At 37.3% G+C, this 13246-nt stretch overlaps 1 protein-coding gene across 1 annotated transcript; it reads left to right on the forward strand.

Annotated features, from left to right (window-relative positions):
• Positions 1 to 806: 806 nt before the first annotated feature.
• On the forward strand, positions 807 to 12628 carry LOC106131431 (probable tubulin polyglutamylase TTLL2). Its single transcript, XM_060945292.1, has 14 exons — positions 807 to 945; positions 1008 to 1105; positions 1821 to 1943; positions 2297 to 2400; positions 7191 to 7341; positions 7883 to 8045; positions 8513 to 8626; positions 9030 to 9235; positions 9649 to 9800; positions 10219 to 10375; positions 10611 to 10697; positions 11407 to 11601; positions 11892 to 11984; positions 12530 to 12628. Exons 1-14 carry the CDS (start codon positions 885 to 887, stop codon positions 12626 to 12628), a joined length of 1803 nt encoding a protein of 600 aa, XP_060801275.1. The 5' UTR covers positions 807 to 884.
• The last annotated feature ends 618 nt before the right edge of the window (positions 12629 to 13246 follow it).

Raw genomic sequence — 13246 nt, forward strand, 5'->3', positions numbered from 1 at the left:
GATTGCTGTTGTGCGTACAGGAAGTGCTAATACTTTTCTATGTTGCCACTGTATTTAAAACAAAGCGCTTTACTATTTAGGCACCTTACAAATCGGGCACTATTTAACCAATTAAACATAGATACAACAAAGAAGAAGTGGTTGTAATCATATGTTTAATTAAAAAGAAAATCATGTTTGTTTGTTTTTTTTTTTTGAAAGTGCGAGTTTAAAAATCATGAGTATAATTGGCTTAGTAGTTAGTACCTAAAAGCCTTAAAATGCATTATCTTAGTTACGTAGCTTTTACAGAGTCCGTGAGCCCATGACACGAAAGCTTTGCTATAAATCACTGAGTTATCTAAATAAAGGCTACTACACACTGCGTTCTGCAGCGAAGGCAATGACGAAGCTATTTAGTTTGGTTGCAGTCAAGCGTTGCCGTTAGGCAATGTTCTGCTTTCTGATACCTTTAACTTGCTCTAGTACAAATTTCACAGCATCGTTGCTTAGCAAAAAAAAAACAAAATAAGATTAAATTGTATTTACTTCAAACTAAAATGGCTCATCGCATATTTATACAAAATACAACTTCAATTACTTCAAAATGAAAAATATCTGCGGTATACTCAGTGATAAGATATAGTCTCTGCCTACTTTATCGGTAAGGAGGCGTGATTTATGTTAATATACCCCTCAATATTATGACATTATCGTAGCAACCCACTGAAATATAATAGCTTGCATAATGTCTAAGCTATCGCTAATCGCTAGGTGTGTTACCTTTACCGACGCTTGTTGCAACCGGCAGTATGCTTTGGGCGGCCGGGCAGGCCCCACGCCCATTCTTACTCGATTGAAAACTCACGCGTTACAAATTATTTACACTATTATAATGGGATGACATGAACAAAACCTCCCCTATGCCTAGACTCGCGCGGAGGAAACATGAGCTTGCAATGAGAGGTTAGTGATCCTAATTTAGGTTATATCACCATGGCAAAATGTTTATTGTATGTTTATTTTAGGTATGCTTTGGAAAACCATGGATGGATATTACGATAACGATGAGCCATTCATATATCGGCTTAATGATAATGGTTCGGGACCTAGTCTTCTTATAAAGGTTATTTTGGAAATTTATAAAAACATCTGGTTAATGTGTTCGTTTAGTAGCTAGTGCACGCCATTTAATTTAAAGTTTTACCGTAGATTTTTTTAAATTTAATTTTTCACTTTTCACGCATCTTAGAATAATAATCATGTCCACCAAACACAAAAATAATACAGTGATTTGTATGCGTAGTCAAATGCGGAAAAATCTTGACGCACACACCGTATGCAATAAATAACAATCAAAACAGCCAGTAAGCACTTACGTGCTTCAAAATTATTTTGTTCTAAAATTATATTATACTAGAAGCTACGTGGCTTGCGTATCCTTTATACAATGCTATATCGTAATAAAGTGGGAATACCATCTCATGTTTGGTATTGGTATACAATTGGTATACAATATATGACCTCTAAAATTACTCATGGATCGGAAATTTTTAACTGTAGTAAGTTAAAAATTTCCGATCCATGAGTAATTTTAGAGGTCATATATTGTATACCACGCATTATTTAGTAGATTCTGTCACTGCTTGTTTAAAAAGTACACAAATAAATTAAAGAGAAGATGACAAATTAGAGTATGAAATACCTCTATGTGACTTAATACTACACAAATAAGTTTGTATAGTATCATGGCCAGCACTTGCACAGTCGCACACTAATTGTCTGCTTTTCCTTAATAACAACACAAACTATACTTATGTAGCAACAAAATCTTTTAAAAGGTATGTGCTGAGCGCGGCTGGCGCATGTACCAGGGGTACAGCAGCAGCGAGGAGAGATGGAACCTTTGGTGGCGAACGAGTTCTTTCCCAGCTGGTTGCTACAAGACGCTGGGCGATTGGCAGGTGACATCTCCTAACCTTTCATGTGATGCTGGTACTGAAAACTGTTGACTACCAACTAGTACTGTTCCTGGTATAATTATATTTTTTGAAAAATTATAATTTTTATAAACTCTGCGACACACAGATCAAACCCAACCAACTTTATCTGATTGTTCTCGGTCTTGGCTGTTAATCTATAGAAGTGCTTATTGTAAAGTATTTTAAGTAGTATCGTTGAGTTAGTATACCATAACAAAAGTTTCGACCTTCATCTGTGTAATTTGTGCCATATAATTTTATTTATTTTTCTTACAAAATTTTATTTTTACCATAGTCTTACAATAAAAAAGTTATTCTTATTATTTAATTTCCAGTTTATGAATCACATACCAAAAGGAGGATCAATATGTCGTAAAGACGGTCTCTCAAGACTGCTGCGGTGTATGCGACGAGTCTACGGCTCCATATACGACTTCAGGTATAAATCTTCGTTACGTATCTTTATTCTGACATCTTGGCGCAGTTACTTTAAAATATGTTAAATTGAAACTTCACATTACAATGAATGGTCACTTAAACATACTTATTGACCGTTTAATATGACAAGTTGCATATTTATGAATGTCCGACAGGTTTATTACTAATTGTAATAATGTAATGAGCGTATCAACACCATTAATTCTTGGTGCAGGTTGGATTAACAAAAGTTAAAAATAGGATATTTTATGAATTTGTTTTAAGTCGGATGACTTTAAGTAATGAATTTAATGAGATTTTGGCTACGAAAGGTTGGATCGACCGTGGATGCAGATTTTATGATCAGCCGATGATTTTGAGAGTTCATATAGAAGTATATAGTATCAATCGACAGTATTAAAAAATTCATGGAACGAGTTGGCATGAGGCGCAGCTCACAAAAATGAAGATGATAAGTTTCACCTCTCTGTTTAGATATCTGTCTTGTTTATCGGTATAGTGGTTCAAAGACTCGTCTTTGATCGATATATGCGATTATAAATCTCGATTAATATATGCGATTTTCTTTCTATCAAGATGAACACTGGTTCATCTGGGATCGACGTTCCTTCAAATTTACCCGATAACCAGTAAGATGTTCTAATGTCGTTTATAAAAGGAAGAAGCGAACCTACTCCTTTTTGAAGATATCTAATTAAAAGATAGAGTAAGACCTTGAAAAATATTGAATAACATAATTTTCAGGACAATGTTTTTTATATGTCGTGTTTAAAACAATAAAATTCATTTTGATGCACGCAAATATAACATTTATCGTAATTTCATTTCGGTTAAAGAAACATCGGAAAAATTGCGGACATCCTGTTTGTTAAATGCTTTCTGCATCCATAAAAATTTACAATGCTCGTTCACAGTCACAAGGACTTTACGTTTCAGTAAGCAAAGAATTTTTTAAAATTCTTTTATGACATGAATATATTTTAATAAATTATGTTTGTCGTTACATAGTCGTAAAAGGAATCGGGCTTGTGGAAATGCTAATTTTGTTTTGCTGACTAATATATCCACTGTTTTTAATTTTTCCTAAGCTAATAGTTAAATTTAGGAGTTGTAACAAAAAGCGTGCCAGAAAATAGACCAGTTTTTAAAATGATAAGCAAATGGCAGGATTGTGGTTCCCAGTTAGTTCTGTTAGTGGAAATTTCTAGGTTGTTATTTATCTAATCCTAATAAATCAGAAATAAATCACTTTACCTCAATAATTCACCTCCAGCCAATTTACCGACTAAAAATAGAATGGCAACCAAACTGAAAGTCATTTGTCCTATATATAGATTAGAGACGACACAGAAACGTCAACACAAACTTTTTCCAAATAAGTGTACTTTTTATGATGGAAGTTATAGTAAAATATCTATCATAATAATTGTGTATCCGAGGGCGTCACCGGCAGTGGGATATATTTACTATGACGCGTTATCGAAAGTTATCAGGTTCGAATCCTACTTTTTTAAGCGATCAAGTCAGGGTGATAACAGTCAGACCGACCTAGTCCTTAGTCTTGGAGATAGTAAAACCTTTGTGTTGTTACTCCAAACGAAGGTGTAACCCCAAGTAAGGTATATGAAGGGGTTGACTCCCTTTGTTGTTGTGGGTTAATTGGATAGGCATAGTGTTGAGTGTGCATGCACCTTGACCTTGTCTTGTGCAGCCTTAGATCCTGCCTTGCTTCAAACGAGGTCAAACGCACGCAAATTACAAAAAATGTTCGTAATACATTTGAATTAGTTAGTAAACGTGTAATCTATAAAATCTGGGATGCCGCTTTTTTTCATATTATATATTGATACCTATTATACGAGTCAATCGCCCCGGCATCGGTATCTGAGCAAATCCACGTTCATTGCGTGTTTCACGGCATAATATTTATTTTTAAGAGTTACACTAAAGATATCGAATTTTCCACAAATGAAACCGTGAGTTGCGTAATGGCTTCTATAAAAATCGGTAGCGTTTTATTTCTTGCAAAGTATTGTGACGTGTATTTTACGTTTAACAAAAGTTTGATTTTCTTATAAAGTTTATTATGATATACCGATCATAGGATATTACATCACTACATAGTATAAAACAAAGTCGCTATTTTAGTCTGTTTGTCTGTATGCTTAAATCTTTAAAATTACGCAACAGATTTTGATGCGGTTTTTTGTAACAGGTAAAGTGATTCAAGCGGAAGGTTTTTATGTATAATTTTTTCCGAATTTTGCACCCGTGCGAAGCCGGGGCGGGTCGCTAGTAGTTAATAAAAATATCGAGTGTAGAAATACCGAGAATACAAGTGCCGTGTGGTTCCCGGCACTAATATAAAAAAAATAGGACCCCTCCATCTCGTCCCTATGGATGTCGTAAAAGGCGACTCAGGGATAGATTTATACACTTGGAATTCTTCTTTTAGGCGATGGGCTAGCAATTTAATTTTATCATTAAGCCAAACAGCTGAACGTGGCCTTTTTTCAAGACTGTTGGCTCTGTCCATCCCGCAAGGAATATAGACGTGATTTTATTTATGGCTATATGTAATAAAAAGAGCTTTTTCCTTTTCTTCAGAGGGTATATAGGAAAATCTGGAAGAAAAAAATTAAATCATTTACTAAATAGCATGCCAATAAATAAGAGGTATTTTTTTGAGCATGACGAAATGCACCTCCAATGCAGTTGCATGAAATAATTTCATAGTTCAAGTGCGCCGTTTGGAAGGTCGTATCTTGTTGCAGCGAACGTGAAAGTTCAGAACGGCATTAAAATTATCATTTCTATTATTAATGAACAATGACTTTGCAGCAATTACCCCAGTGGTACCGGCCAATCGCGTGTCTAAACGACGAGCAATGGTTTTACTTTTGTTTTTCAACTGTGGTCTCAGGGTTTCCAATGACGTTGCTTATTCAATGCTTATGTCACTCGTAAAGAAAGGTATTCGATAGAAGCGCAGTCTGTAACTAGGCCACATTTAATTGAAAATGTTTCATTGTTAAATTTGAAATTGATTTTATCCACAATTGTATAACACAATAAGTATTGTAAATATAATTTTGAATCATCATGAATAACTTATCCCTACACTTTTATATAAAACGCCGATATAAATCGATTTTCCTACCCTCAAACTGTTCCTCTACAATTCCCTAAACGTATTATGGAATTTATTAACTTTTACAACCAAGATTTAGGGAGCGAATTCAGGGAGTCATGACGTGACCCCTCCCTTTTAAATCAGCCGGTTCACCATTGATGTTACATTACTTTGAATTGCAACGTAATTCCGTCGGCGGAATACAAAAAGCTCACGAAAATTGTAATCGTCATTAGATTTGGAACGAGTTTTTCTACCGGTGGAATTATCTTTGTAAATGGGTAACTTTTTGGGGATTTTTTAACCTTTCCTCTTCTATTGTGGTCTGTATTCGTATCATAGGGGTTCCTTTATGCTCCTTTCTCATAATTGATAAAAAAAGTCTTAGATAACAAGTGGGCTTCCACGCTGCATTTTAAGCACCTGAATGTTTAGTTTAAAGTAAATGTAAGTTTAGGTTGTACTTCTATGTGCCCGTCAAGTGTCATTTCAGCGAGCTTAGCCAGTGGGCAATGTTGGTTATTAATTTTTTTCTTGTTATTATTACCTCATTCCCAATATCATCACACTTAAACACTAAGCGATGCTCTCGCCTTAGCTGCTGAGCAAACACAACTTTGATATTCAGAAATCACGACTGATCAGACGGAGGATTTTCGACTGAGACAAAATGGCGTAGATTTTTAACCGCACCGCTTAACTAACTCGGCTACCCTAATTCCCAAATATAAGAAAATCATGATGCCGAAATGTAATAACTTTCACTGATATGATAATCTTACAACTAAATTAACTGCTCGCTGTATTTTAGTAAATGCTTAAAGTTCATTGTAAAAACGTTCAAATACGGTGTAATGACCTACATTTCATGCTTCGTTACACGTGTGTACGATTTATGTGACATGTTCGCAAAGTACAAATGTGAATATCGTCGTTCATGAGTTGCGTGTTGCTATTCTCTAGTCATATTTCGACACGAGAGCGGACGATTTGCGTCGAACGATTCAACTTTTACGATGGGATCGGTGTTTGTAAGTAAAGTTGTATCGACGATAACTGTTTCTAAAAACAATGTCTACTTATAAATTTCCATGTCTATTGCATGCCTTTAGAATAATAGGATTATACCCACAGACCGGTACTGTCCTGGATACCGAGGAAAATATGGTCGTTTATTTGAATTCGATCATTAATTAAATAATTTTGTAAGGTATTAATTTAACAAATGCGTTTAAAGTATTATCAATCAGTCAACCATGACTTTTATACAGGAAACTTTTATGTGGGTGTAAAACAAACATTTGTTTGTCACTCTTTCAATCACTGACAAACTTTTTTATCGGCTCCTATATTTGGAAGCCAACACTGAGCATGCAGCAAGACAAAAAAGTTTCAGTGTGCATAATTTTTTTTAGATAAACCGTGTCGTATTGTTCCGTGCACTTTAGAACAGGATCACTCCAAATCTTGCCCATGGGTAAAGTAAAAGGCGACTAATGGGAAAGCTAATAAACTTGAGGTTCTTCTTATAGGCGATGGGCTAGTACAACCTGTCACTATTTCAATCCCAATTCTATCGTACTCCGCAAGGGATAAAGAGGTGGCAAAATATACATATAAATGCAAATAACTTATTCATATTAATGTTCTATTTTCAGCCCCCCCTGTTTCCACTTGCCCCTGGAGTACGCCAAGTTGGTGTCGGAATGCTCCCGCCTCCGCCGCACCGAGGAGGACTCTGGCTCCAACGTGGTCTGGATCCACAAGCCGGTTGCGCAAAGCCAGGGTCGGGGAATTTTTCTCTTCAGGGTAATTATTTATTTATTTACTTGCCCACTGTTCTTACATGGAAAGCGGAAAATCACGTAGAATGGGTACCTATACGTAATGGGTAAATACGTGGGAATTCCGGTATTTTAATTCTCTCTTAGACCACACAGTAGTTTGGGTTGTGCATTACTATGTCCATCAATTAGATTAAGAAATTTACATACATTACATATAATCACTTCGATATCTCTTGCGGGGTAGACAGAGCAAACAGTCTTGTAAAGACTGATACGCCAGGTTCAGCTATTTGGCTTTAAGATAGAATTGAGATTCAAATAGTGACAAGAAGAAGAAATTTACATCGTGACATATATAAATATCTACATAATTTATTACTTTATTTATTTATTTATTTATCTGGTTCATTTCATCTCACTAGACTCAAATCAATGGCCTTCTTACTGAATGGTCTTCTTCAGGCAATCCTTCCCGTATACCGAAAACCCGCGAAATCTACTTTAAAGCATTAATCAAGGTAAAATGATGTTTTCTTGTCTCACAAACCATTTTTACGTTGCAGAGCATCTGCGAAATGCGTTGTGGGAGTTCCGCAGTGGTCCAGCGGTACATAGAGCGGCCGCTGCTCATAGCGGGGTACAAGTTCGATCTCAGGCTGTATGTGTGCGTGCCCGGGTACCGTCCGCTTACTGCCTATCTCTATGCTGAGGGACTGGCCAGATTTGGTGAGTTGTCTTTTGTCGGTGTCATGGTTATCGCGAAAGGTAGAAGAATAATTCTAGATTATATTATTTATTTTTATTAGATTAGATTCTATAATAATTCTAGAAGAAATTCTACCTTTAGCGATAACCACGATACCGATATCTACGTACATTTTCTATATCCTTATCCTACAAGATTGTTGACAGAGACTTATGGATGTGGATGAAGGTAAAGAAGTATGCAGGAATCGTGGCAAGTGGAAAGATGTAGTCTCTGCTTACTCTTTCGGGGAAGAACGTGGTTTTATGTATGTGTGAACCAATTTTACAATTTGGTTACCTATGAAATATTTGTTTATCTTGGCCAAAACATCTATTGACAATATTCTGATGTTGGTATATGTCGTACGTGTACTATAACTGTGTGTCTAATATAACTTTTGCGACAAAGTGACAGGGAGTTAAAGTCATAATTGTTTTGTTTTCAGGGACGGATAAATACACACTGTCGGATATTCACAACCCATACAGACATCTGACAAATTCGTCTCTGAATAAAAGTGGGCCAAGATACGCTGAATGCAAGGACAGAATAGGAAGCGGTGAGTTTTCTAAATTTTTCAAAGCTTATTTTTTTCCCTTGTAACAACAGAAGATAAATGCCTTTTTTGCTTAAAATTTATGAAAATTGCTTAAAATAAATCCTGATTCTGAAGCAATTGATACCAGGATCTCCATTTCTACGTATCTATTAAACTTATATTGTTCTAAGATCGCAATTCACTATACTATGAAACAATTAAATAAGGTGTACTGGTTAATTCTTTTATTAATTTTGCCTCCGCTTCGCCTTCGCCCGCTTTTATTTGTTTCGCCTCTACTATACCACTTTTGGGAAAAGATCTAGTCTTGGGGTCCATTCTCAAATTCCTATGATAATAAGTATGTAAATAACTTTATTAGTAGTCTTTTATATTATAGGAAATATTTGTCTGTTTATTCAAGGATGTAAATGGACCCTGAAGCAAGTTAGAAGAGCGTTAACTGGTCGGTGGGGCGCAGCGGAATGGCTGGTCTGGCAGCGGATCAGAGCTTTGGTGACTCTGACCCTGCTGGCCCAGGCCACGGGCACCCCTCCGGCGAGGAACTGCTTCGAATTCTACGGGTTCGATGTCCTGCTCGATGACTGTTTGAAGCCATGGTTGCTTGAGGTGAGATAAGACGAAAGTTTCTTCTATTGTACTGGGAATTGTCCAAATTCAGAAATGCAGTATTCCATACATACTATTGATGCTTTCTGCAGAAATACTGTTTTCTGAACTAAACAGTCTTACAATCTATGATATGTTATACTCGTACATTACGATCACCATATGTCGACAAGGATAATCTGTATGTCAACTGAGAGCATCCATTTAACATGCTTCCTGCAGCACGGGATTATCTATTTCATCACATTATGATAATTCTAACCTGATATTGACCTATTAAAACAACGAAACCATGTCGTATCTCAGCCGTTAGAATCCCTTTGCCGGACAAAGGCCCCCCAATGTTTTTTTCTGCTTTGACTCGGAGGTTATCTTTTGCATTTAGTCAATTTATATGTGAACGAATATTCCAGGTGAACCTGTCTCCAGCTTTGGCTGCGGACTGCGAAGCTGATGTGACCGTGAAGCAACCCATGCTGCACGAGCTGTTTGACCTCCTCGGGCTTCCGATGAGGCATACGGGACTCGCCCTGCTGCGGGGGCAAAACCCTGCAAGAGGCAATAGGTAGGATAATGATTATGCATTTTTATAACCGGGCTGCTTATAAACCTCTCTGGGGTGCAGAATTTTTGGAATGGACGTGGTTGAAAATCTTAAGAACACAAAAAAAGCACTTTCATCTACTGCAAACAAAAAAAGTCAAAAACTATTATACTTTGATGAAATTTGTCACAGAGATAAAGTTTTAGACTGATTTCATTTCTTTCTAAAAATTTCTACCTGAACAAAGCCCTTAGCAAAAGTCTGGTATTTATTAATCATGAATTACACTTAACATAATAAAATCACGCATCTCGGAGGGGTAGACAGAGACAACACCTATCCACTTGCCATGATTCCTGCATACTTTCTTCGATTCATCCACATGCTTAAGTCTCTTCATGCAACCGAAATACAACTTCATCATCAAACTTCCAAACAGTTTCAGTTCCGAAGACGAGAGTGGCGTGCCTCGTGCTCCCCCTCCCCCGCCGAAGTCGGGCAGCAGGTCTGCGTCCAGGACCGCTGGCGGACGCCGTAGACGTAGGCCCATGCCAATACACTGCGTCACTATACAACCACCCATGCCTGATGATACGGTGAGTTCGCCATATTATATCATTACTCACCTGAGATACTGACATAATATTGAGGTAAAAAATAATTATATGATAATGTAAGAGAACAAGTAAATCTGTGCAAGTGCAAGTTTTCATAATGGTCTGTCTGGTAACTGGTAGCTAAGAAAAAAATAAAGTGTGTGTCTTCCCATGTAAGTTGTAAAAGTCCATTAAAGTAAAGCCTTCTTAAATTGAGGTACTTCTTGTATTCCAGGAAACAACTGAAGATAGCAAAGAAGATAATACCGAATCAAAAACCTGTGCAGAAATACCATATGGCTCCGATGTCCAGTCAGTTCAGGTAACTAACAGCATGTTTATATCAACCAGAGAAGTATTCTTGATAGTAAATGTGTCCGAAATGTTTTGAGATGTCTAATGTTCTTCTTCTCCTAGCGATAATGTCGGTTACATCCTTACCTCTCTGGAGGAGCCTGTGGTCCACATGTCGATTTAGTCTATAAGCCTTTTAGCATTGGTGGTCGAATCGGTAAGGTACTCGGTTAAAATGCGTGTGGCGCAAAAGGCACACGTTCGAATCCCACCCGACCATGTACCAATGAATTTTTTTGAAGTTTTGTACATTAGTTTGAATACTTACCGATGCTCGTACGGTGAGGGAAAACATATATGCATATTCAGGCAATTAGATGTGTAACCATGATCGATCCAATCCTGGTTAGGTTAGGCAGCCTTTGCAGAGGAACCTCTGCAAAGGCTGCGGGGGTCGGACGGGAGTCTTTGTTTGAAAATCTCACTCACCTAATCTAAATTAATCAAAGGCATAACCCGGGCTCCTCTCCAGAGTGGTGAGGATGCAACCGGAATTAAAGCTAGGAGGAAGAAGTAGTCCATAATCCATAATATATATATAAGCGTTTTGATTATGCACAGCAGTGTTGTTTGTGGTCAAACACTGGATGCGTCTGAATTCCCCGATTGCTGAATCGTCACCTAGCCATAGTTGCTACATACGTAGCCTTCTCATGAAATGTTTATTTTACATCCAGTCGACATCAAGCGTTGTTACACCTCCGTCGGAGCCTGTAGACGAGCCGTGGCGCGGCGGGTACTCTTCAGCGGCGTCGCGCAGGAGAATGATGAGTGCCTGTTCCTGGGGCAACGGCGTGCAGTGGAACAAGGCCGTCGGACGCGTAGGCCAATGGGTGCGGATATACCCTCACACACTACCTAATGAGGACCAGGTAATTTTATATTGAAGACATCAAGTTTTTTTATAGGAAAATTAAAAAAAAATTTGATGATGGTATTAACTTAAAAAGGGCAAGAGCTGAATGCGAATAGTGGAAGACTGGGTAGAGTGGAAACGCCTATACTTAAAAACGGTTCACCTGTTATTGGGTATAGGCTTCTTCAAAGGCTGAAGAAAATGATTTTTTGGCGAATGTTCATAATTATAAAGTCATATCAACTTAAAAGTGTAGCGTACCGAAAAGTTTATTTTCATATAAACGTTAATAATTTTTATTTTTAGATACCAGTAGACGTTCGCGAAAGTGTAGCGCAAATTTCGAAATACCTTCGAGCGGCAAGGGAGGTGGTCCGCGAGGGCGGCCGGGATTTAAAGGTGTGACATAAATCGGTATAACATAAAACGATAGAAAAGCAATAGTAGTATCTTCATACCTTACTTTTGTGTTTAGAAAACTACTAGCGATAAAATCTTAAAACTGTCAAATAAATTTCAATATGAACACCCATCGGTTGCGATTATATATAATTAGTAGCGGTAGCGATTATATATAATCGGTCAGTATATAATTCCGAATCCCATGGGTATGGTAAATTTTATAAATGGGAGTTTTAGAAACCTTTTGTTTGGCTCCTGAATTGGCTATATTAAAAGGTGAAATCCCTTCAGTGCTTTTGGATAATAACAATGATACTTTGCATTATTTTTATAAAAAAATATTTGTTTGTTTGTTTGGAATAGCTTTTTTGCACATAAATTAACACAATTACTAGAAAAGGTAAATAGTTATAATAGAAATAAATTACTTGCAATGACTTATCCCAGGAAGGGAATTTTTTTTAATAACTTGAAGGGCATCTGTTTGCAATGGCCCTTAATAGTTTTTATGCAGTGTTAAACTATTTTTTTCCATATTTCAGGGACCACGCGACGCCGGCCGTGACATAGCTTTTGAAGCGGCTCTGCGCAAGAAACTTGATTTTGGGCAAGATATCGAAGTCTGGCTGCCACCCTTCTGATGTGTTCATCATATATTTTAAGCTTAGTTAGTTAATAAATGCTTGCACAAGTCGAAGTTTGTATTTTTCTTACCGACTCCTCCATATCGAATCTACCAAAGTTCACCCATAACTATGATTTTCGGTGACATCACAGGGAACAGTAAAGTTGACTAAGATAAGTGCAAATTCCTTCATCTGCTGCTTCATCCAAAATCGTATCGGATTATACTGAAATTCGATGCATGTTACTGAAAAAAAATAGATACGATACGTACCAAGTCGTCTTAATTTACTTACACACTGTCGGACTTTTACACATTTAAAAGTCACTTTCCTCAGAAAATCCTACTTGTTCCTATCTTTTCCCCTCATCATCAACAAGGTAAAAGGGATGAAGAAGCCACACCACAGAAGGACATTCTGGCTTGCTGTTCTCCCCCAATGGTCACACAGCAACACACTGTTCCGAGCGGCGATTTCAAGGGTCCTCGTGCACTCTTTATTTTGATCGTTTTGATACCTTAATAATGATCGCCAACTTTTGTGAGAAGACGGCACCAGAGCAGAAAGAAAGGAAATCAAAAAAATTATGGAGCTGTTGTATCCCAATACAATATTGGGCAGGTCCCGGCACTG

This window comes from Amyelois transitella, chromosome 7, assembly GCF_032362555.1.
Source record: "Amyelois transitella isolate CPQ chromosome 7, ilAmyTran1.1, whole genome shotgun sequence".
In the NCBI taxonomy this organism is placed as follows: Eukaryota; Metazoa; Arthropoda; class Insecta; order Lepidoptera; family Pyralidae; genus Amyelois; species Amyelois transitella.